The sequence below is a fragment of the Sarcophilus harrisii genome, chromosome 2 (genome assembly GCF_902635505.1).
Source record: "Sarcophilus harrisii chromosome 2, mSarHar1.11, whole genome shotgun sequence".
Lineage (NCBI taxonomy): Eukaryota > Metazoa > Chordata > Mammalia > Dasyuromorphia > Dasyuridae > Sarcophilus > Sarcophilus harrisii.
In genome coordinates, this window is record NC_045427.1 from 501,568,683 (window position 1) to 501,595,370 (window position 26,688).

General features: G+C 34.1%; 1 protein-coding gene across 10 annotated transcripts in view; it reads right to left on the bottom strand.

The window, feature by feature from the left end:
* Positions 1-26,688, bottom strand: part of ATP8B4 (ATPase phospholipid transporting 8B4 (putative)) — a 355,835-nt gene that overhangs the window by 45,045 nt on the left and 284,102 nt on the right. For all 10 annotated transcript variants that reach the window (XM_023499838.2, XM_012545505.3, XM_023499883.2 and 7 more), the window contains 4 exons: positions 24,527-24,691; positions 21,719-21,830; positions 19,362-19,467; positions 9,248-9,395 (listed from right to left, as the gene is read on the bottom strand). In XM_023499838.2, the coding sequence (XP_023355606.1) occupies positions 9,248-9,395; positions 19,362-19,467; positions 21,719-21,830; positions 24,527-24,691 (531 nt within the window). The remainder of the gene's footprint in view (positions 1-9,247; positions 9,396-19,361; positions 19,468-21,718; positions 21,831-24,526; positions 24,692-26,688) is intronic.

Here is a 26,688-nt window from a genome sequence, read left to right on the forward strand (position 1 = left end):
AGTGATTTTTCTATTACTTAGGGAGACACTATAGTAGACACTTGGAGACAGAAAAACCTGGATTTAAATCTTTATTTATTCTTGTAATTTCTTGGAACTTATTTTTTTAAATCTGTAAAATGATGAGTTGGATTTGGTGGTCTTTGAGGTCCTTTTTAGCTTTAACCTTATGATCCTCCAAAGCCAAACAAAGTCCTCTAAGAAAGTTTGAATTAAAAAAGATAATTTTCAGTTGAAACAAAGAGTACTACAAAAAACAAACACTTAACTATAACCATGGAGACAAGTAACATAAATAATCCATGTTTGACTACTTTTCAAAAAATAGTGAGAACTAAGTAGGGACTGGACCCATGATATCCCTAATAGGGGGAGACTTCTTATGAAAAAATTTTACCAATATAGGTAGCATCTTCTGTGCAATTCATTTTGGAGAATTGTTTAGAACAATAAGGGTCACACAGTTAGTATATTTTAGGGATAAGTTTTGAATTTAGACCTTCCTGGCTCTGAGTTTTGCTCTCTATTCACTATCTCTTGAAAGGTAAGTATTTCTATGGAATATTACTGTTCTGTAAGAAATGACCAACAGGATGATTTCAGAAAGGCCTGGAGAGACTTACACGAACTGATGCTAAGTGAAATGAGCAGGACCAGGAGATCATTATATACTTCAACAACAATACTAGATGATGACCAGTCCTGATGGATCAGGCCATCCTCAGCAACGAGATCAACCAAATCATTTCTAATGGAGCAGTAATGAACTGAACTAGCTATACCCAGAAAAAGAACTCTGGGAGATGACTAAAAACCATTACATTGAATTCCCAGTCCCTATATTTATGCACACCTGCATCTTTGATTTCCTTCACGCTAATTGTACAATAATTCAGAGTCTGATTCTTTTTGTACAGCAAAATAATGTTTTGGTCATGTATACTTATTGTGTATCTAAGTTATATTTTAATATATTTAACATCTACTGGTCATCCTGCCATTTAGGGGAGGGGGTGGGGGGGGTAAGAGGTGAAAAATTGGAACAAGAGGTTTGGCAATTGTTAATGCTGTAAAGTTACCCATGTATATATCCTGTAAATTAAAGACTATTAAATAAAAAAAAAAAAAAAAAAAAAAAAAAGAAAGGTAAGTATTTCCATTTAATAAAAGTTACCTCACAAAAGCATTTAAAAAATGTTTTGTGCATAGTAAAATTCAACAAATAAACGTTAATTTGAAAACTTATATCTAATTGTTCTCATCCACCACTCACATTAGAAGAGGAAGTCCTATGTTCTTACAGTACTACCACTTCCTTCCCCCAGTTGTTTCTGAGCCCACCATCTTCTCTACCACATATCTGGATTTAGCATTAAAAAGTAGAAAAGTAAAAGAGTATTTGGGCAGCTGGGTAGCACAGTGAATAGAGTGCTAGACCTGGAGTCAAGAAGACTCATCTACTGAATTCAAATCTGACATTAGATGCTTAGTATGTGACCCCAAGTAAGCCATTTAACCTAATTTGCTTTGGTTTCCTCATTTATAAAATGACCTGAAAAAGGAAATGACAACCACTCCAGTATCTTTGCTAAGAAAACCCCAAATGGGGTCATGAAGAGTAGGACATAACTGAAAAATGACTGAACAACATTAAAAGGATAGTTAATGTTTAAAAAGAATCAAAATTGTGAAGAATGAGGAGAAGCAGGTGACAGGAATAAAATCTAAACCACTCCATCTGCTACTCCTGACTGAGTGATCTTGCTTTCCTGGGATTGCTATATCTTATTCAGATGATATCAATGGATTCTACAAAAGTTTAATGCCATGATGGCAAGTAGGCAACTCAGTGTTAGCTTCTTATTGACAATGCCAGTGAAATGCTGAGCTTTGAAAAGTAGGTTTCTAATGGCAGGCAGTGTCTGCTCTCCAAGGACCCAATTAGCTAAATGAATGAATGTCTCATCATTTTCTGATTAATTTTATGACCATGATTACCCAAGAAAGAAACAAACACTATGACCCTTAGTCATAGAAGATCTCATTAGTGATGGCAGCAGATTAGCAGAAAGGTGAGGAGACAGAGTACTAGAAAACAAATAGCAGTTATTAGAATGCTTATAAATTTTAATTTAATTTCCAATATTCCAAATGTGAGAATTCACATCCTACTAGAAGAAATGACCCATAAGAATATCAATATTCTTGCTGTAAATGAAACCAGAAAATCGAAGAACTGTGAAATGAAAAGGAAGAATGGCTCACAGGATTTTCTTGGAGAGGGAAATAAAGGAATCCATTTTATCCTACAACCAAAAGCATAAGAGACATCATTTCAGAAATGGTAATCTTGCCTTATAATGCTCATAATAAACATAAACATAACAACCTTTATGAGAATCATTTCAGTTTATATGCCAAATCTATTTCAGAGGATGAAGAGGTAAAGCAATTCAACAAGGATTAAGTCTAAGTATTGAGCCAGTATTGTATTAGGCATCGAGAATACAAATAATCCTCACACTCAAAGAGCCAACATTGTATTAGGAATTGAAAATACAAATAATTACTATACTCAAGGAGCTCACATTAATTCTGAGACACTTTAAAGCAAAGATTGACATTAAATGGTGAAATACATTTTGGAAAATAAGGCATACATATTAAGAATTGATAGAAGATAAAGACTCCTAGAATGCTTAAAAGATTCATTTTTGATTCACATTTGTAAGTAATACTTTAAGAAGATTCTTGCCCTAAAAAGGATAAGAATCAAAATTCACATACAGGAGAGAAATTGATATTTTCATAAACAGAAAAAACAACTAGCTATTGACATACAGAAGAGAAGAGAGAAGGGAAAGAAATAAGGTTGAGAATGAGAGATGAGTCAGCAGAGTTCCTCTAAAAATTCTCATCATCTGGCAATTTGCTGGTGTAAAAGGAGTAGGCATAGGGTAGCAATGGCATGTATAAAGGAATACAAAAAAGAATGTGTGGTATACCTGAAAGGCAACTTCTTTTTCTCCTTCAATTCTAGTATGACTCATTTTTCTCAAAAGGAAATTTAAAAAATTCTTCTTTAAATTATTAACTTTTCTTACTTATTACTTTTATCTATCCCCTTAAACTGGGTAAGTAACACTATAACACCAGAAATTTTGTGATTCTACCCTTCATCTCCATGCCATTTCTCCTATCCTATGTTTTATAGGAGGTGAGGAATGTTTCTTCTGCTTTTCTCACTTTCCTTTCTATTTGAAATTCCCATGAGTACTGACCATATCATAAAGATTAGTGAGCATTAATTTCTCTATATAACCATGAGAATAAATAGTAGAGGAAAATCAGAAGAGTAGGGGGAAATGGAACAAGCAGGATACTACCAACTGTAGCAAAGAATGACACTCTAACTCCTTCCTTGCCAAGAGAAAGATAAGATTTTTGTTTCCTTCTTCAACTTTGGGAGAAGTCTATTGTCTTTAAAGGGTAGTTTGGGGTATCTCACCAAATCTTTTTGCTCTCAGCATTATACCCACTGAACAGTCTCTCTCAGCCATCATCCATTGCATCATTGACCAGAACTTCAGCCAACTCTAAGACTTTTGGGGGTAAATCCAGATGTACACAAAGGCAGCTAGGTGACACTATAACGCACAGAGTGCTGAGCCAGAGATAGATACACCCGAGTCCCAATGTAGCCTTAGACTTTTACAATTGTGTCACTTAGCCTCTTTTCGCCTCAATTCCTACATCCATAAAATAAGGACAATAATAGCACCTATCTCCTAAAGTTGTGAGAATCACAATATTTGTAGTAAAGTTTTTACTACGGTGCCTGGCACATAGTAAATGCTTATAAATATATATTATATGTTAGAATGCTAGTGTTAACTCAGCTTGAAACAAGGTACTAAGTAGAACTGAGAAACAATGTTTGTGTTCACACCTGTACTCAACTGGAGTTCACACGTTTGGGAGATTTCAGGGTTTAGTAAGAGATAGCCAAATTCACACCTCCCTTGAAGCTCTCAGGGCCAGAGAGCACTCTGGGAGAAACCCATAATCCCTCTCTCTCAGAAGAAATCCTATAAAAGAAACAGACAGAGGCTCTCTCGGGGAGTTGAACTGAAAACACTGAGAGAAGAATTCAGCTGAATTAGATTGAAGAAGGGAGCGTGGATCAGTTCAGCAGAAGCCCACTCTCAAAAGTGCAATCAGATTGGGAGATCATATATATAGAGGAAACTCTTAGAGCTTCAAGGAGTTACTTCGGAACATTGACTGGGGTCGGAGAGGAGCAAGCTGGAAGGAAGCCTACAAGCCCTCTCTCCGAGGCAAGAGAGATTCATTGCATCTTCCACCTTGGTGTTGGCTGGAGGCTGAAGAAAGCAGAGGCAGAAAAGCAAAGGACAAAGCTGCAAGAGCTCTTAGAAACAAGGAGAGAGATAGGCCTCTAAGAAAACTAACCCGGCTATTTTGGAGGAAGCAATAAAAGATCTGAACTTTTAACACCTGGCTGCATTTGGGGTAATTATTGATCTGAACTGATACTAAGGCTGCCTCTAGAAAACCTCCCCGAGAAACCAAACTTCTCCCAGAGAGAACTTTCAAATTATTATTTTAAAGAAAAAGAATACCACAATTATATTATTATTTTGACCTGGCTTCCTACCTATCTTATGGCATATTTCCCCCAGAATTTAAAAAAAAAAAAATCCCACAACTTTTTCTAGCAGTCCCAGTTCCAACACGTGATTGGCTAATGGATATGTAGTGACAGACTACATCTACAAAAAGGTGAAATGATTTAGTAACATGCCATAAAGAGGAGGGGGGAAAAACCCTGAGGAATCAACTTAGCATGCAACTATTTGACTTCCTGGCCAAAGTTAAATAGGCCAGGTGTAGACAGCAACTCAGAAGATGATGGAATGTTACAAGAAATATGGTTTCACAAAACAGCAAGAAGTTAGGGGGGAAATATATTTGCAGGAAGCTTGTTCTGTGGCCCAGTTTATCCAGATGATAAGATCATAGAATCACAGCCTCAGCGGCCCTCATTTAACAGAAAAGGAACTGGCAGAAGATATAGCAACCCTTAAACATAATAATGAAAAGAAGACAACAAATGAAAATGGAATATATTTGTCGTCATCTCTAACACAAGTAGTGGAACTACTACTGACACTCTAATATCCAAATATCCAAAATATCAAATAAGGAAGGAAAAATGAGCACAAACGAAGACAAAAGTCAGAAAGAATACCTGCATAGATCTAACTGTACATTAAAAGGAACATGACAAAGAGGGTAGAGTTTTTAGCATTTTGAGTATGTAATTCTTAAGACACCTGAAAGAAGAGAAGGTAATAGGAAAAAATCATGGACAGTATTATTCCTCCCCATCTCCCACCCCCTCAAAAAGGGCAATAGAGAGGATTGCAATACCTGGAGATCCATATGCCTACTTTCTTATCAGTATAAAAATCTTTATAGAAGAATGATCTATACATAAAATAAAAACATCGTTTATGAAAATATGAGGAGAGAATAAGCAGGCTCTGGCCAAAGATATCTTCAACATAGTAGATTTCTCAGTAGGGAACCAAGATCTCTCTGTGAATATTCTTTGTCAATTATTTGAAAGGAATTTATTTTCAAACATTGCTTTATAAACTGCTATGCACATGTTAAGATCAGACAAAATTCCTTGATAAATGCAATAACAGAAAAAGTATTGTTTAATAATCCTTTGGTTAGCAATCTCATACGCAGCATAAAAATGGAGATGATGTTTTATTCATTGCACCAACATTTGGAATAGGCTCATTTCAAAGCACTTGTCCTAATAACATCTACAGGAATAACAATACTGAGAAAGAATGTCTCCTGTCCAATTTTTGATAATGTTTAAATAGAGAGAGTTGGCCCCTAAGTATCATTAATAGACATCACAGAAGGCCAATGAATTGGAACTAAAATCAGGAAGAGAGTAAGTAGGATGGCTTACATTTAGACAACTGTAAATTTTTTTCAGTTATCCCATACTGCTGCCTGAAACAAAAACCCATCTTAATTTAACACTGATATTCCTCTTGTAATGCTGTATGGCTGCAAATCTTAGAATGTGTCAATCTCCAAAACAGAAAAATTACTGTTCACCCAAAGAGCAATAACATGAATATCATAATGTGAATATGCATCGTGAATATAATTAAACCACAGTATATAACAACATGGACACAAGAAGTAGCATAAAATATATCATTTAGTTTCTGCATGATGAAAAAAGGAGGTAGTTCAATCATATAGCAAGACTAAGGAATAAAAGACAAACAGCTTAGTCTGAGCACTAAACTAGTCATTGTATATTAAAAGACACAATGGAAGGTCTTAACACCTTGATAAACCCTTGATAAATTGATAAATTTTCAGTGGAGAATTTATGATAGAATATACCCAAGACTTGCATATCAGAAGGTATAATTGGGTAACCAACATCTTTGGATGGATAATTTGTTTTATTGATGGATAATTCATGGAACTAAGGAAGCAAGACAACAGAATAATCTAAGAAATAAGAAAAATTAAAAAGTAATACTATCTGGCCTCTTTCTCCTGTGGTTTATCTAGGATCTAGATCTAAAATCTTTTCAGAATCCAATTCTGTTCCTATTCTCTTTTCAGTAGGAACCCTCTCTCACAGAAATATACACAAACACACATGCAAGGAAGGGCCTTTTGTTGATGTCAATGATACCAATAATAATTGTCTCCACATATGATGCCATGTTATCTTAGTTATTAGGAACAATTCAAAAATACTTTTGTGTTGGCCATCAATACAGTGCTATATTTCTAAACACTGAAAAATTGTGAGCAGATACCTCCAATCCTAGCCTATACTTTTCAAACTAGGATAGATAATATCCTTCACTCTCAATTACAGTATTTCTACTAAAGATGTTCTAGTTTAGGAGACATCATCCTCAAGAAGACAATGGTCTAAGTCAAAATTCTACCCTTGATACAAAGTCTTTGAATTTAGGGGAAAGGGTGAAATACCTCTTTAATAAATGTTTAAAATGAAGTATATAGACAAATTACATATCATGAAATAATTTAAATTCAAGGTTACAGTCATAAAAAAAATAGCCTTTAGAAAAGATACAATAATAACAAAATGTTATAAAAACATTTTATCAATTATTCTATTTTTTGTTAGAAGACATTAATAGGATTATAATATTTTCTCACATTGTTAGCAATTTACATTTTTAAAAAATTTCAAAAGCTTTAATTCACTTACTCCTACAAAAGTCCCTATGAGGTATTCAGGAGAGGTGTTATCAGCCCCATTTTAAAGAAAAGGAAAATGAAGCTGAGAGAATTAAAATACTCTGTACTGCACCTGGACTGGAGGACCTGGATGTGAATCCCTGCTCTGCTACTATCTGTTAACTGACTGACTTCTGGCAGAACACTTTACCTCTTGGCCCCAGTTTCTCATTAGGAAAATAAAAAGGAGTTTAAACTATATGGGTCTCTAAGGTTTTTTTTAGGCCTTAAACTTATCTTATAGTCATATGATTTGCTAAAAATAACACAATTAATGTATAGCAAAATCCAATCTCTTAACCCAGTATTCTAATATAGCATGCTGCTCCTTAAGGCAATGAGAATATTAAGAAATGAAGATTTGGTTGAAGTTGAATTCCTTTGAACCATTAATGAGAAATATTTGATTATGCAACATATGAAAGGGTCTACTGACCTGATGTAGGTTAGAGAAACTATGACCCCATATACATAGACCCCAATCAGCTATCCAGGAATACTCATCCCATTCAATTTAGTCTACAACTATTGGCCATCCTCTCATGTGGTTGCTGTTGTAATCAAAGGATGACGGAGAGGCATTAGCAAACTGTAAGATATAGTGGTCTAAAACCTAAACTCTAAAAAGCTTGAGGTTTAGATTTGGGCAATATAAAGGTCAGAGATTAAAAAAAAACTGCACCCTCACCACTCAAAATATGAACAATTCTTCCTGAAAAAAAAATTGATAGAATGTATAGAGGTAAACATTTAAAGTTGCTCATTTCCAAGTTGCTCTTTTTCCACTGGTTCATAGTCTTCTTGGATCTACAAAAAGGGAATCAAAATACAGCTTGCTGCAATGCTTTCAGTATAGTCACCTTCCCAATTGAAAGAAAGGCCAATAATTCGATGACCAGCTGCCATATTACAACCTTGGTTTGCTGCTAATCTATCAAGAGAGAAGGGTAGAAATGCCTCTACAACCTTTCAACTGAGTTTGGCCTGCAGCTGAGCTCTGTAACTTTCCATGGTGTGGAAGGCAACACATCATTACGTCTGGAATCCAGCTGGATAATGCTTTAAACACTAAGAGCTAACAGACAGCTGATCACAGGGGGAAAAAAATACAATATACTCATATCCAACTGCTTTTGTCCTCTAAGAAACTGTCTACAGGAAGATATATTTCTTCTTCAAACTCCCAAAGTGAAAAATGCACATCAAAGCCAGAGAAAGATGTGAGATTAGGTCTTTTGTGCATAGAATGATAATTCCAGTGCAGTGCAATAGGGGCTTTTGTCTTCTAAATTAGAAGCTCTGAAGGATACTTTGATACTTGTTCAAGATTTAGAACCTGAACTACATTAAAAGCACAATGCAAGTTTATTCTATTATGACAAGAACCAGATTTCCTAATCAAAGCAAATTGTCTGGCATCACTATAAAATGCTGCTATTTTGGAAAACCACCAGAGGTATCTTAATGGCAATAATTTGGTGTAGTAATTATTTGAAGGTCAGGTTGTGCTCCTCAAATCGCAAACATTAGCAAGAAAAATAATTGTATTCCATCCATCCTGTTACATGCTGTTAATTAATTGGCAGAGATTTATAATATTCTCCTTACACAAACTCTTAAATAATAGCATTAAATGGTCCATGCTCAATAGGACAAGAATGAGATTCTGTGAATGTGATAGTTTTATGGACCCACCATTTCACTGCATGGTAGTTCAAAGGACAATAAATATGAAATTAATATTAGAAATTTCCTTTGCAGAAGTGAAACCATAATTTGTACGAGCTGTGTTTCTCCACATGTCAGAAGTTTGGGAAATATAAAAGTGGACCTCATTGTGACAATACAAAAGAGACAATTATTGGGGTGAAGAATAAGGAAGGACAAAAGCTCTAAAGTTACTCACCAAACTATGCCCATTTATGATTAAGGCATAATCCCCAGTTACCGTTTCCTCTATAGTTGAGCCCAGCTTTAGCTCCTGTAGTTTTTCACAAAATGCATAGCCATTCGTAAAACCTGTGCTTCTTCCAAACAATATTTCTTTTGCTTTCCTTTAAAAAGGTTGGGAAAAAAAAGTAAATCATAGTGACCCATACAGAACATAACTATTAACTTTATTTAACAAGACACTGACCTAGAGCTAAATTCATTTCGTCACTACTCAAAGTGATTATAGAATAAGATCCAATTTCAGCAAGCAAGCAGCATGTCTTTGAAGTAACAAGGATACCGTAGCAAATTTCCACATTCCGGGAGGTAAAGAGGGTGGAGGAGGGTAAACATAATGAAAACAAAATCATCTTGAATGTTTTAAATGACTTAAAAGCCAAGTCACCCTGCTGATCTCAGTTTGAACTGGGAACTTGACAGATTTCCTCTATAGGTTGTTTAAGCTTCAAGAATTTAAAAACCATTGGATTGGTATATAAATACTATCACTAAATACTAAAGGGGAATGGGTAGGGAAAAGTTTAAAGAAAATAAGGAAAATTTTCTAGGAATCTTGGGGTATCAATTTCAAAAATAATATACACTGAATTGTAAAACAATGTAAAGTGATCTCTGCCTAAAATTTGAGCCCACCAAGAAATACATTTTCTGAAATATGACAATTTGTTTACTGAATGGTCATAGTTATTATACAAAAAAATCACAAGACATTTTAAAAGAAAGATTTAATCATCATCTCAGAAAACATAATAAATTATCTGAGAACAGAAACTATAGACACCAAAAAAGATTGCGAACCAGATAGAAAATCCCCTGAATGTTCAGGATTATTTTATTAGCAATGTATGCAGAACAATTTTTTTCACTTAAGTCTATCTAGCTACCACCAGTATGTATTGGTTGGGTTTTGTGTTGTTATATAACAACTTCCTTCCCAAGTACCATGTCCTGCTTAGGGAATAACAGAAAGAGTGCTGCAAAGGAAAGAACATTTCCTCTTTCAGGGCTTTCTTCTCAAGGATGAGTAAATTGCATGCTTTGAAGTTAACTCAGGGGAGAGCCACATGACCACAACAGATTCCAGTGTGACCAGAGAGGGGCCTTACCAGGCACAGGGCTTGTATCTTCCAAGTTTTTTCCCCACATAGCACTTTGTAGATGAGCTACAATGAATTGAATCAACTCAAACTTTTGAGTCACCTCCCACTCTGCTTCTACAAAGCTAAGAATCAGTGTGTAAATGGAGAGCAAAGAATGGGCTCTAAATGAAAGTTATTACCAGAAGTAAAATGAAATAGTTCCCAAAACACTCATTCTAATAAGGAAAACATTTATGGAAATATTTTTATATTGAGGCCCCTTTGAAAGAAGAGACTGTTCATTGTAAAAGCAATGAATTTAGCCTTCAACTTTCTAATTATTGGAAAATATAATACTAATTATTTCAGGGGTGTGTGTGTGTGTGTGTGTGTGTGTGTGTGTGAGAATTTTATCTTCCGGCTCAACATCTCCTTCTACTGGCTCAGAAATGGAATCACAGTTTGCATTTATGAAATAAAAATTGATAACTATAAACCTAAGTATTATGTCCTACATTTAAAATCTGCACTACAAAATGAAGGAAAGGGAGACTACAAAGTCAATAGTGAGAAATGGGGGTAAAAATAGAGTTTGGAGTCAAAGCTTAGGGGCAGGATACAAACATAACATAAAATAAGTAGATCAGACTTTCTAAATCATTAAACACTAGAGAAATCTTACAGCATTCATGAAAAATTACAATCCCATCTATCAAAACAAAGCACCCCTATATACACACACATACATGCATGAGTAGATAAGTTCCATTGAAATGAACATTTTTGCATTTCTTTGAAATTGCTGCAGAACATATAAATTGGATTTTGAAAAAGTTCCAAGGTGAGAACATCTTATAGAGTTTTCCTACTTAATGATGTTCTCCTTCATTCTATATAAACAATTTAGGCTCTGATTTTCCTCTAGAGAATGAAAGCATATCAAAGAAGGATTAAGTTCAAGCAAAGACTGACATCTTCTAGTTATTCAGGATAGTTTTCCTTAAACTCTCATCTAAACCTATTGCATAAATAGTTTTCTAGGTTAGTTTTTAAAAAGACAGTAAAAAATAAGAGGCCCTGATGTAATGAATAGAGGGTAACTTTGGAGTCAGGAAAATTTGAATACTGAATTCACTTTGATTCTGTCAAATACTGTACAGAATATAAGTATTCCAAATCAACTTATAACTCAGACAAAATACCTCCATGGGCAAGTCACATAATTTTCCTTTCAGTGCTATGGGCAACTGTCTAAATATAACAAATTACTGAAATCATAAGTCAAGATCATTAAAACAGACAGTTTTTTTTAGGGTTCCTGATGATATTTTTTAAACATCATTTTTTTTAGAAATCGCTGATGGTTTTAAACTTGAATAGACATCAAACACATTGATTGCTCAATCTTTCTGTATTGGAAAGTTTGACAAGATAACAAACTCCCCATTTGTGGATCAGCTGATCCATCCATTTGACAACATCACCAACATAACCAGGAAAAATGCAGAGGCTCCGTTCATTTTCATATTCCTTTAAATGGAACCAATAAAATAATTCCCCTGTTCAGTACCACTTACTTATTTTTGTATCATTTAAGAAAACTCAAGGAAACATGGGCTATGACTATATAATATTACCATAGTCAGTTGATCAGTGAAAAATATAATTAACTATCATTTCTAAGAAACATCAGAAAACCAGGTTGACTGATTTTTTTAATTGTTAAATTGACCACATGTTTGACAGCTGAAACAAAAGCTGAAGCATACTATCTGTGAATTTTTTAAAACTGGTGGAATTTTTTCTATAAGTACCATGAACATGATCAGAGTATAATATGGATGCCAGCATCAACATGGCTCATACTATGTCTATAACAGACAGAAACAATTTACAAGCAATTTTATTTACTCAATCAAAGCAGGGGATTGCTCTTATCTGCTTTTATCTAAGTACACATCTCCAAATAATAATGATTACTATTCAGAGAGGATTTCACAACAGATCTGTGAGATGTGTAGTAGACATCATTATTTCCATTTTATAGATGAGAAAATTGAGGTTCTGGTAGGTTCAATAACTAATCATTGAGGCTCTGATAATTTAAACAACTAACCTATAGTCTTGTAGTGAGTTAGTTTAAGGTTAGGGTTCAAATCCAAGTTATCCAATATCCTTTAAACTACACTGTTCATCCTGAAATGGTTGTTTTTTCCATCTCCACCTGTGAATATTTTTCTCTTCTTTTAAGGAGATATCTCTCCTATGAAGCCTTCCCCAGTTTCACTAGCAAAAACTATTCTATTATATCTCATTCTTCTCATATGATTCTCATAATAAGTCATTTGAACCTCAGCTTTGCCCATATCTTTTCACATTCACTTATTAATTTTGTATTTACTTGTTTATGTTTTGTTCTGGTTTTTGTCCTTTGTTTTTGAAGAAGATCAATAATATCACAAGGATGTCTTGATTTGAATATGAATTGGATTTAAGTTTAGCTGAGCTGTGCAAAATCATCAGACTCACTCTCTCTTCCAGAACCATCAAAATCCAGTGGCAAGACAAAAGTCAAGACAATTGGTGATGGCCCCGGATGCAGGGAATGACCTTGGCATGACCTCAGCATTTTACTCTAAGTGCTACACAGTACCTACTTCAGCCTTCATGGCTGTGGGAACTACTCTGATACAATGTAGGTTTCTTGAGAAAAGAATATGTTTTATTTTGGTCTTTAGGAACCTAGAGCCTAACACAATACCTGTCACATAATACATATTTGATAAATGTTCATGAGTAATGTTTTATTATATTATTCTGAAAACTTGTTATATTGTTTAAATGTAACTTTACATGACTAGAAATTGTTTGAATCCAGAATGTTGAATCCAGAATGTTGCCCTGACCTCAGTAACTATCCAGGAATACCAGCGATTCATGTAAGAAATTTTGGATTTCCCCAGGTCCTGTAGCCACCCAAATTATTTGTGTTTTGGGTTCTCTCACCTAGATCTTGTTTGGATCCCACCCAAAGCTTGTATTTTGGGTTCCCTGGTGTTTCGGCTTTTCCCAAATTTTATTGAATATTTACATTTACTGATAACATCTCAATTTATTTTGCTTTCAAGTTGTCCTCTCAACAAATTTATTTAACTACATGAATGTAGTTTGTATGGTGGTACCCTCCCAGAACTTAGAGGACAGGAAATCACATTTTCTTCACCTCTACCAAACAGTCTTTTTAAAGCTATTTCAGTTTGGGAGGTTTGTTCTCACATATTTATTGATTAATTATACTAAACATTTAGAGTTAGTTAGATATGCTTATGTAGTTTACATTTATGTAATTCTTATAGTTTATAGTGTTTTATATTATATAGTAGATATTGAAATGTCTTTATTATAATGTATTACAATATCCTTATATATTAAATAAGGATAATATGTTTTATATGTGTACTCATACGTGCATGATGTTTTATATGTATAAATGTGATTGTTCATTCATGCATATACAAGTGTGTGCATGCAACATATATATGCACATATATGGTATGTGGTATATGTTATGTATTCATATTGTGTTTACATGAACTTTCACGCATATATAATGTGGCATGTATTCTATATTATGTTGTATGTACACACATATATCAGCTAGACATATACATGTTATAATGTACTGTGTCATTACATGTAAACCTATAAATATATTATTTGCATTGCATATATAATGTATATGCACACATATGCCATATACACATATTAGTTCTCAAAGTTTTATTCTTATAACAAGTCTTTGATGTCAGAAAGTTATTCTATAGAATAAATTATGACTTTCTTTGCATCCCCTAATTTGAGTGCCTAGAATATGAGTTTAATAAATGTTTATTGACAGACTGATAAATATTTGGTTTTTCAACATTTGTATGTGTCTTATCTTTCCTTACATGATAAATTCCTTGAGAGCCAACAGAGTGTCATTTTTCACTGATGTATCCCCAGTGCCAAACATAGTATAAATAGCAAATGTTTGTTTAAGTGGGTGACCATATTAATTTTGAGTGACCATAGTTTAATTGAGTGATCATAACTAATTAATGCCCACTATTGACAAAGGACTATACAAGTTCCTGAGCAAAACATGAGGATAATTAAAATCTATTAGAGATGTTGATCACTCATATAGTAAGACTAGAGCGGGTTTTATTGGCCTGGGATCTTGGGGCTTGTGGTTCAATTTCATGGCGTCCATGAACTCTGGAAAAATTATGATTTTTATCTTCATTTTGTAATATTGTGTATTTTATTCTATGTATTCTGAGAAGAGGTCCAAGGGCTACTCTAGACTGACAAAGATGTCTACATTAAAAAAAAAAAAGGGAAGGTTAGAACTCCTTGACTAAAGAAACACTACCAAACAAGACTTCCAGTTATTCAAAATTGTCTCTTTGACTTGCTTGTCACAGCTGCTGCAAATCCTACCATTCATTGAACATCATTTCACTATATTTCAGAAATACTGTTTAGAAAATGCAAACACTTGACAGAAAGAAGCCATTTAGCAATGACAAGATACTACTACCTTAAGGTTTATGAGTTCAAATAATTCTCAACAGATAGCTAAAAGCAATTCACTTATGAATAAGACATTCAGCAAGTAACTTTCTAAGTTACTAACTTTGACAAAGACATAAGAGGGAGAGAGTAAGAAACAGTGGGAACAAAGAGGTCCAGAATCAAAATCTTTGCCCTGCTCTGGAAGGGAAAGTCTTCTAAAAGAGCCAAATGGCAGTGTGAAATACTAAGAGAAGGATGGATATGGAACAGCATGATATTGAATGTAAATGTTACCAATTTGGCATTTTAAAATGTTTGTTAGAAGAAAAAGGAGCAAGAAGTACAGAGAAAAGGCGGCTGAACTTGGAAGTATTTAATCTGGAGTTACATAAATTGAATCTTAATCCTGTCTATGATCATCATTAATTATGTGACTTTGGGTAAATCACTGTTAACCTTTTAGGACAAAAGTTTCTTCATCCAGAAAATGAGGGAGTTGGATTAGATGATGTCTAATGTCTTTTCCACTTCTGATACTCACATATATTTAATGTATCATCTAAATATTTAATATATTCAATCTATAATTTAAATCTAATTCAATTTAAACATGCAACATATTCAACTACCTAAATGTAATATATAATTTAATATTATATTTTTTGTGAGTTAAATTCAATATATGATTTAAATATTCAATTAATATTCAATCTATGATCATATTCAATATGTGATCTGAATATTATATATACATTATATATATTCAATCTATGATTTAAAATTAGTTTTAGAATTGCATAAATCTCCATCTTAGGTGTTTAAATATTCATAAACATGAGGTACTTTTCATACATATCATGTATATAACTTGGCCCAAAGTCAATAACACAAAACAATTGTAAATTTTTCTGAAGTGAAGGAGTACATAAGCAATGCCACCCAGATGAAATATGAAATGAGTTGGTTTGTCAGAACAATCCCAAATACATTCTCAATTTGCTTTTTTTTGTGTAGAGGACATATATGTTTATGAAATGCAATCAGGAAAATAATCTCTAAGAAACCCAAACAGAACCCAATTATATCTCTTTGACTTTAATATCAAAGTGGCTATGGTAATCAAATTAACTTAGAATTTAATATGTCTAGAATTGTTTTAAGACGCTAAATCTGAGACAAACAATATCCATGATAAGCATGAAAATTATACAACTATGTTTATGAAATGTTCTAACCATATCTGACAAGCTTAAAAGAAGCATTTAGGTCACTTCTCCGGTAACAACTACTATTACTTCAATCTCATTCTTGCTATATGGTTTCCACATGAACTCCCACTGACCTCCAAAAGGCATATATGTAAGAATACAGGACAGTGCAAATTACAATTCTACTATTTCATCCTTAGAATGACAATTTTACACATATGCAAAGATTTCACATTGAGAGGAAAAAGCATCTTTAATTTTCTTTATTCATCCTTTGCCTGCCTAGTAAACCATAGTGCACAGAAAGCAATGACTACATAATATAAATTGGATGATTTCAATTAAAGTATCTTAAATAGCATTGTATTTTCATGGCATCTCATATTTACTCAGAAAATTTCATCCTTCATGCCAGATATTTTCACATTAAATGGAAGACAAATCATAATTGAGTAAGCATCTATGTCTGGGTCTACCATTACCCTGAGAAACCCACATGAATATTTTGCATTCTAAAGCAGTCAGAAAAGAGGAAAATTATTTCATGGAGTTCACAGACATAGACTTGGATTGTAGAAGTCACCTAATACAACCCTATAATTTTACAGATGAGGAAAATGACACTCAGGGAAGTTAAAGGTATGGAGATGGAGCCCAGCATCTTGTCTTGCGGGTATCATAGCCACAATTACTAAATATCCAGGGAAAAAAATGTTGCTATCAAAGTCATTGGCAAGAACATGTCAACAACCAAAAAATCAGTGGAAATGACATTGAAGAAGGATTACTATCAACTTTGCTGCTGTTTTCTGAATATCAGATTTACAGCTGAAACTTTACATATGTGTTGTTTTCTCATTAGAAATTCAGTCAACAGGTCAGAATGCACCTATTCAACTTATTAAATGCTTATGATATGCCCAATCCTGTGCCAAGTGCTGGAGACACCCCCCCCCCAAAAAAAGGGAAAGACAGTCCTTTCTTTCAAGTAGCTTACAGTCTAATGGGAGAATATACTTAAATATACAAGAATAGAAGCAAAAATCTACTTCAGATGCCTATATGTAAATGTGCAAAACATAGCAAAATAGATATATGTCCTAAAGCTAGGAAACTAAGTTGATTTCATGAGACTTGGTGAGATTTGGCTCCACTCTACTAAACCCTCTACTAAAAGTACCCTCTCCAAGGATATCTTAATCAAAAACCCAAAACCTTTTTCTCTGGCTTCATCCATCTTCACTTCTCTAAAGCATCTGACACTATTTACTACTCCCCTTATCCTGAATATTCTTCTTTGGGCTTCTGAGACACTATTCTCTCTAGGTACTCCTCCTATCTTTTTGGCTGCTTCTAAATCTCCTTTGATTAATCAGTTATCTATGTCTCACCCTTTAAATATAAATATCCCCCGAGGCTATTCTCTAGACCTCCTCCCCTCTTCTCTTCTCTTCTCTTCTCTTCTCTTCTCTTCTCTTCTCTTCTCTTATCTCTCTCTCTCTCTCTCTCCACACACACACACACACACACATACACACACACACACACACACACATATACACACCTTCACTCTATATAGTCTCATTAATTTTCAGGGGCTCACTTATAAACCCTATGCAGTTAACACCTAATATCCAGCTCCAGTTTCATTCCTGATCTTATAGCTTGCATAATCAATTTCTACCGAGTATCTCCATTTGAATATCCTATAGCGCCTTAAACTCAGTGTGTCCAAAATGGAACCCTTATTTCCCCCTAAACCTGCCATGTCCAAAATGGAACCCTCATTTGCCCCTAAACCTGCTCTTTAAACTTCTCTATTTCTATTGTAGATACTACAACACTTGGGCAACTAAGTTGCACAGTGGATTGGGTGCTGGTCTCAGAGTCAGGAAGATTATCTTCCTGAGTTCAAATCTAGCCTGACACTAATTGTGTGATAAGTCAAGTCACCTATCCCTATTTGCTTCAGTTTCCTCACTTGTAAAAGAGCTGGAGAAGGAAATGGCAAAACATTCCAGTATCTTTGCCAAGAAAATCCCAAATGGGGTCACAAAGCATCAGAAATAACTGAAAAAATGACTGAACAACAACTATAACCTTTCTACTTACCCAGATTCACAATCTTGGAATTGTTTGATTCTTCCTTTTCCCTCACCTCCATATCTAATCAGTTGTCAAATCTTTTTTATTCTACTTTCACAATCTATTTCTAATTCATCCCCTTCTCTCTGCTTAAATGTCTAACATTCTAATTAAGATATTTATCAAATCTTACTTTTCTACAGCAATATTCTCCTAATTTAATAATGTATTTATCAAAATTTACTCATGCTACTCTAATCTAGTCTCTCTTCTCTCCATTTCATCATCTTCCAACTGCCAAAAGAACCCTTGTAAAGAATAGATCTGATCATATTACACTTTGACTCAAAAGTCTTTAATGGTTCTTTATTATATCTAAGGTAAAATACAAATTTTTTCACCCATCACTTTAAGCTTTTCACAATCTCATTGCAGACTACTTTTCTAGCTTTATTTTACTCCCCATTATGCAGTCTATGTTCTAGCCAAACTGGCTTACTGTTCTGCAAATTTAAGATTTCATATTCCATTTCCATGCCTTCATAAAGGTATAACCCAGACATAGAATCCAATTCCTCCTCAATTCCACTTCTAAAATTAGCAACCTTCAAAGCTTAGCTGACATGCCTTCTCCTATGAAGAATCTTTCCTGATTCAACTGTTTGTTCCCTTTTTGTCTCCCCAAGTGATCTTGTGCTCAATTATCCATCTAATGTTGCAGCCCCCAGAAGAACACATGCTTCATGAATTCAGAATTATCCTTGTTTGTTTTAATCATTGCATCATAGCCCCTGATACTATGTAGCATGAAGGATATATTCAATAGAGTTCATAGAATTAAATCGTTGGAGCCTAGTCTTCTAATTCCCTATTCACCGTATTTCCCCTACATCATATCTTAACAAAATTCTATATCCAACCATTGCAGCGAGGGCACTAGGTAAAAATGAAAGTAGCCATTTCATTCAGAGATTTATTACTGGTTTTAGACTAGTGATAATTATTGTGGATCTTGTTTATTAAAATGTTTTTTCAAATATGAAATATGAATAAGTTATACATTGTATTGTAATTTCAGGATTCTTTTCCAGTCTTACAGTTCAATCTGAAATTTTTCTTTTTAGGATGCACTTACTTGAGTTCTTCCCAGACTTCTGCTGCAGTGTGTCCTGACAAAATAAATACTTCATTCATATCATCTGTCAACATGTTACAAGAGTAACCAATGTTCATGGCAGTTTCTGATGAGACATGAAAGGCAGCTCAGTTAGTAATTATAATATACAAATCAAAACATACATGTATATGTATATAGACATAGATATAGATATGATTATACACACATACATATATAAATATGTATGTATTTGTTTGCACATATATAATATATAAGTTCCTTAATTATAGGTAGGGATAATAAAATATTCCATTTTGCTAATATTCAGAACTATTCAGTGCAACAACCACTATGTACTGGGTACTATGCTAGACTCTGGAGTCATCAACAAATTAAATAGTTCAAATCATGCCTAAATATATAGTTCAATAACTCAGTTGTACCTAATTCTTCATGACCCCATGGGCTGAGGCACATCAACACAGTTCATGGAATTTTCTTGGCTAAGATTCTCCAGTACTTTGCCTTTCTTTTTCCACTAGATTAAGGCAAGTAGGGTTTAAGGCTTTTCCAGGATAACACAAGCAAGTGTCTGAGACTGGTTTTGAACTCAGATCTTCCTGATTAGAGACCTAATAATCTATCCACAGATTCAATCTAACTGCTTCTAAGGTTACCAAAGATTAAGTGCCTTGCCCAGAGTCACACAGCTCGTAAATGTCTGAGGGCGAATATAAACTCAGCTTTTCCATTGCTCTATCCATTGAGCCACCTGGTTGTCTCTCCTAACTATAAACAATATCTAATACATACACATAATTCTTAGTTAATGTTTTGGCATAAGTGCCTAACCAATAGTTGTTGACTGTTGATAGATTTTCCATGTAGGTACATTAATGACTCTAATTGTGAATGAGAATGATTAGAAAGTTTTGCTTGACTACCTTTTTCTCTTTTTTAATTGATTTTATCAGTTTAGTGCACTGTAAACTCTCAACTGATAAAGATTTGTCTATCATTTTGCAATTGTTTAGGGTACTAAAAAATTAAATGATATTCTCATGGTCATATAGCTGGTATGAGTCAAAAGGGGATTTAACCTGTGTTTCCCTAATTCTAAGGCTGACCCCTCTATGCCTTTCACTTCTCCTCCCCTCTCTAAATCCATCTAATAACATTCCCAACTTAGGATTTTAGCCCAATAGAGCTGGTTTGTTGTTCAAAGACACTTGAGTAGTTTTCCATTTCTTCTAGCTTATTTTACAGATAAGGTAACCTAGGCAACTAGATTTGAGTGATTTGCTCAGGATCATACCAGTAGTAAGTATCTGAGATCAGATTTGAACATAGAAAACTGAGGCTTTCTGACTCCAGGGCCAACCCTCTCTCCATTTTGCCACCCAGCTGATAGAGCTAGATGGAACCTTCAAGACCATTTCAACTATTTTAATTTATGGAAGCAGAGACAGAAGTAAGAGACTTTGTACCAGACCACAAAGCAATTTCATCAAAAACTACAAACAACTCTAACTTCTAATCCAATGATCTATCTGTAACTAAATAATCTTCTGAGTAAGAAAAAAAACAAGCTACTTAATTTAATTGTAATGAAAATCTTAATTGAGTAGAGGTCATATGGAATGGTGGTTCTAGTTAATTGAATTTTTTGGTTTCCTGAGAGTAAATATGCATAATAACATGTTATGCTGTATAATAATAGCATTTGCCTCCGAAAGTTGATGTGAGGACCAAATAAGAGAACATATATGAAGTGCTTTAACCTTAAAGTGATAACTAAAGGCTACTATCATTATCTTTCCATGAATGACTGAGGATGTGACTACAGTTTTCTTTCTGAACCTTAATTCTCATTATAAAGTAATGAAGGGGCCACTAAGCAACACAATAGAAAAAATGCTAAACTTGGAATCAGGAAGACCTGAGCTCAAATATGGCCTCAAACAGTTACTATAAATTCTAGGAAAGTGTGATCCTGGGCAGGTCATGCAATCTCAGTGTCCTCATTTACAAAATGACATGGAGAAGAAAATGGCAAATCATTACAGTATCTTTGACAAGAAAACTCCAAATGGGGCCACAAAAAGTAGAACACAATTGAAGTGATTGAAAAACAACAACAAAGAATAGTGCAAACATAGATTTAGAAAATCTAGAAGATCCTTCTGAATCCAAACTATTGAAGTTTGAGGGTCTTTTTATTGTCTCAACTATAAGCTTTTTTCCCCTTTAGACTTTTTCCTATTAGAAAAAATATCTAATTTATTATCATTACTTGGCTTTCCTCAAATAAAAGTTTTACTGTAATAATTTCCTTCACTGTATAAAAATATCAATATAATATCCTTTCAAGTTACCTTGTTTGTCTCCTGTTAAGACCCAGATCTTAATGTTAGCAAGTGATAAATTAGTAATAGTTTCAATAACACCATCTTGTAATTTGTCTTCTATTGCAGTGGCACCTAGTAACTGCATTGAGAAAAAGAAAATTATCAACATTAATAAAAATACAAAGGCATTCTCAACAGTAGAGTTTGAACGGCAAAGGCACAGCAAATTGCAGGAATGGACTGTTGTAGCTACCATCCTCATAAATCCTAGTGCTCAGGTGAAAGATAGAGTGGGTATCCAGGAATACCTCAAATGCTCTATTGGCATTCAAAGACTTCACAATTTATTCCTCAATCTAATGACACTAACCTTCTGCCTGTTGCAAGAACAAGACACTCCCTATCTCTAGGCTCCCACCATTTTTTCTGGCTATTTTCCATGTCTGGAAGATTCTTCTTCCTCCATTCTGATTTCTGAATTCCCTGACTTCCTAAAAGTTCCATTAAAATCCCTCCTTCAGAGAGGGATTCTGTGCCAGAAGACACAGAAAGTGTCTACAATATATTACAGTGTACAACCTATATTAATTTTAGTGCCTTCCTTCTGTTAATTCTCTATTGATCCTATAAACAATTTGCACTGTATATATTTGTTGCCAAGTTGTCTCCCTCATTAGACTGTAAGCTCCAGGAAGGCAAGAACTATCTTTTACTTCTTTTTTATCCCCAAAACTTGACAGAGTGCCTGGCATATAATAGACAAAATAACTATGGATTGATTGATGCTAAGGGAGACGAATAGAAAATGCTGTGGAAGATGGTCCTAGATATGTCAACTAAATAGGGCAACAAGTGATAGGCAGTAGGTACAAAACCTTTTAAAAGATCTAATGTATGATGTCAGCACTACTACATCAAACATTATATTTAGCTTTTGGGGTTGCCAAATTGTATACTTTATCCACTATTATCTCCTTTTTCCTTCTCAATCTGATCTTGGCTTTGAAATTCAGATGTCAACCCCCATCTCTTTTAACAATTCTACTCCAAGGAACCAACCACAATACCTCCTCATTATTCTTTGCAGCCTATTGACATGTGTCCACATAACCTTTATAGCCGTTGGCCTGACTTTATTCTTTCTTCATACAATTTGGAATAGTCTAAAAACTTATTAGTTTCATGTATTTTTACAGAATTGCCTGGGGTGGGGTATACCATATGGTATGCCTTCCCTTCTGGATCTAAAAGTTTATGATTCCAAATCTGGATCCAATCTTTCTACAATCTATAGTCCAAAAAAATCCATCATCTAAGTGAGGAGTCTACACTCAGTAATATCTGATTCTATGCAAATGAAGCAATATTATTACTGTATTACTATATTATGTATGAATTACAATCATTGCAAGGTGTAGCATAAAGTCTATGAGCATTAATTGGAGGGAGCCATTGACATAAATAATCAAAACCAAGAAATACTGTCTTCCATCACATTCCATAAAAAGCAATGATAGATGAAGCACTACTCTTGGAATCAGGATGACATATAGGTTTGGAGCCTGTCTCTCTAACTATATAATTCTAGAGCCACTCACTTCACTCAGTCAAGAAGCATTTATTAAATCTCTTTTCAATGCTAGGCACTATGCTCAATGTTGTTTCAAATACAGCCGGTCTCAATTTCCTTATCTGTAAAAAGGGATTAATAGTACCTGAAGCACTTGCACTACAGGTTGTTGTGAATATCAAAAATTATAACATATGCAAACTACTTTGTAAACCTTAAAGCCCTATATATAGATTGACTGAAGCTAAGGGAGATAGAAATTTTAAAAGTTTTGGGAAGTGGTCCCAGATATGAATCAACTAAATGGGAACACAATTTATTACAGTTGCTTAAACTATAGAACTTCATGAGAGATCTATTGTATGAGGTCAACATGAATATAGCTATAGGTATAACCCCTCAAAATTATCTGGGAAGCTATATCTCCTTTACCCTGTAATGCTAAGAAGACTTAAGGGTCACTTTTCTTTTTCTCTAGAGGACAAACACTAGCTTTCCCTGACATTTGAGTTGCATAGACATCATCAACTTTGGGGGGAAAGGAATTGCTTCAATTTTAAACAATGTTCATATCAGAGAAGGAGAAATTCCCAGACCCCCAGGGGTAAAAATAAGAATAGCTCAGATATATAAATGCTTTAATATTTACCAATTATTTTCCTATAGTAATCCTATGAGGAAGATAATACAATTATTCCAGTTTACTGATGAGGAATTTGAAGCTGAGAACCTTCAAGGAGGCTTCAAATTATTTGTCTGTGGTTACAAAGGTAGTTAAGTGACAGGGCTGTGAATTGAACAAGACCAAAACCCAAAGACTTTCCAGAGCAGCGGGTAGTCCAAAGGGCCAAATGTGGTCTAAATGGAGTTTCAAAAGAACCTAGCAGAGACAGAAAAGACTCTCCTCATTATAAGATACCTGAATGCCTACCAGGTTGTTCAGTACCACAATTTTGCCTTACAACGAATTTCTAAGACCTATGAAAGGAAGCATGTTTCCAAGCTGCATAAAGAATTAGGAGTCAGCCACATTTTCTACTCTTTACAAAGGTCTAATTTTATAAGTGAAAGTCTATGGCAACTCTAGTAGAATTATTCCCCACCAAAAAAAGGCATATAGAATAAACTCAGAGACAACATGTAAAAATGTGTAAAATGTAATTTGGTGTTTATAAAACAACAGCTATTTTTTACAGCATCATTCAATCTACAGCTCAAATGTGTCATATTTTTAAATTCATACCAATATATCTCTGAGCACATACCATCATATCTCTTTCAATCTCTTCATATGCTGCAGCAACCCGCTCATCTCTCTTATCAAATACCCTGTTTGCCTCTTCCAATAATTTAAACCATTCTTTAAAGTATTCTTCATTTAGATTTCTGTATGCAATGGCCAAGGTCCGAAGCCCTTCACCTCCAAATTCCTACCACAGAAGACAGACAAGTAAAAACAGCAATAAGGGTATTCTCATTAAATATTTTGTATTTTAAACAGAGCACTGTTTAACAAATGCTGAAATGTAAGCAAAATTCTTTTTGGAAATGAGTTTTTTTTATTTTTTTTTAATTTCCAAGGGATTTAAACAGTCCAGAGAGCTAAAGATTACAACGAAAAATGTGAGTTACTGCTTACCAGTTCAATTTTGAAGGCTATCAAATTGTGATATTTAAAATTTTTAAAGCTTTTTATTTTCAAAACATATGCATAATTTTCAACATTCAACCTTGCAAAATCTTGTGTTCCAAATTTTTTTCTCCTTCCCTTCTGTTACTCCCTTCCCTAGATGGCAAGTATATTATATGTTAAGACAATATATGTTAAGCATGTGCAATTCTTCTATATATATTTCCACAATTATCATGCTGCACAAGAAAACTCAGATCAAAAAGGACAAAACTGAAAAAGAAAACAAAAATTCAAGCAAACAATAAAAAAGTGAAAATACTATAATATGATTCACACTCAGTCCCCACAGTCCTCTCTCTGAGTGCTGATGGTTCTCTTCATTTTGAGAGAAAACATATCATATTCTGCATTTTCTTGACACATTGAATAATACTTAACTCTTCTTGTCCCTAAAGAGAAGACAAAGACTTTTATCTTGCCAGCCCCAGCTCACTCCTGAATGAAAGGACCCATACCACTCTTAGAAGAAAGTCGCTAGTAATTTCTTTCAGTACTGCCTCCCTCTTTAACCCTGGAGCTGGGCATTGATATAAAATTGACCTCATGAGGGCAAACGGTGGAGAAAGATGCAGCAAGACATGAAAAAGACACAAAGAGATTGAAAAATTATATCACTGTACACAGTGTGTGTGTGTGTGTGTGTGTGTGTATACGTGTGTGTGTGTGTGTGTGTGTGTGTGTGTGTGTGCAAAGTTTAAGTTCTGCATCCCTAAATAGAAATTCAACAGTTTCTCAAAATTGGCCTACAACCCATTTCAACAAATTGGCATCTATGCTGCATGATGTGTCCTAGAGGCTCTTCCACATTATATTTCATTTATCCCTATGTATATAGAAGTCACTAAGTGGCAAGTGATAGACCACTGAGCCTAGAATCAGGAAGATTTGACTTCAAATCAAGGCTCAGATGCTTACTAGCCTCAGTTTTTCCTTTGTAAAATGGGGACATACTGGAGAAAATGACAAGAAAACCCCATGGACAAAACCTTTGAGATCATGTGGAGTTGAACATGACAGAATAATTGAACAAGATAGAACCACAATAAGTTTTATTAAGGGTAATTTTAATTAAAATTCACTCTATAATGACACTAATATTTTTTAAAAAGCAAGTTTGCTAATGCTTGAGACAGATTTTCATGTAACTTTAGTCTCTTCTACCATTTGCATGAATTGTTTCAAAAATAAGAACTAAATAGGTGAGACATAACAATTAAAATGATATATTGGTCTTAACAGACCTTTTATAAAATTATATCTAAAATTTTAATTGTTTTTATACTCAGGAACTCTAGATTCATTTTTTTGCTAATTAAAACAGTCATTCAATGAGCATTTTTTTTGTCATGTATACATATATACATATATGTATACATATGTATACATATACATATACATATATGTATATATATATATATATTATATATAGTCTTTGCAATATTTTAAATGTTTCACCTTATTCTTTGTTCTATAAATCTTGAAAAAGTCTTTGGCCAAAATTCACACAGCTTTGGTTTATATAATATTTTATATTTACTTGGCATTTTGCAATTTACAGAATACATTCACATACATTATCTCCCATAGTCCTCACAAGGCTCATCTAGGAACTATGCTTCTCTATGAATGTTTGTTCAAATAAACAGACTATCTCTAAACTATACAAAGTACAAGTGAGAAGAAGAAGGGAGGGAGAGAGAATAAGTGCTTCTTAATCTCTGTGCTTTGAGAATA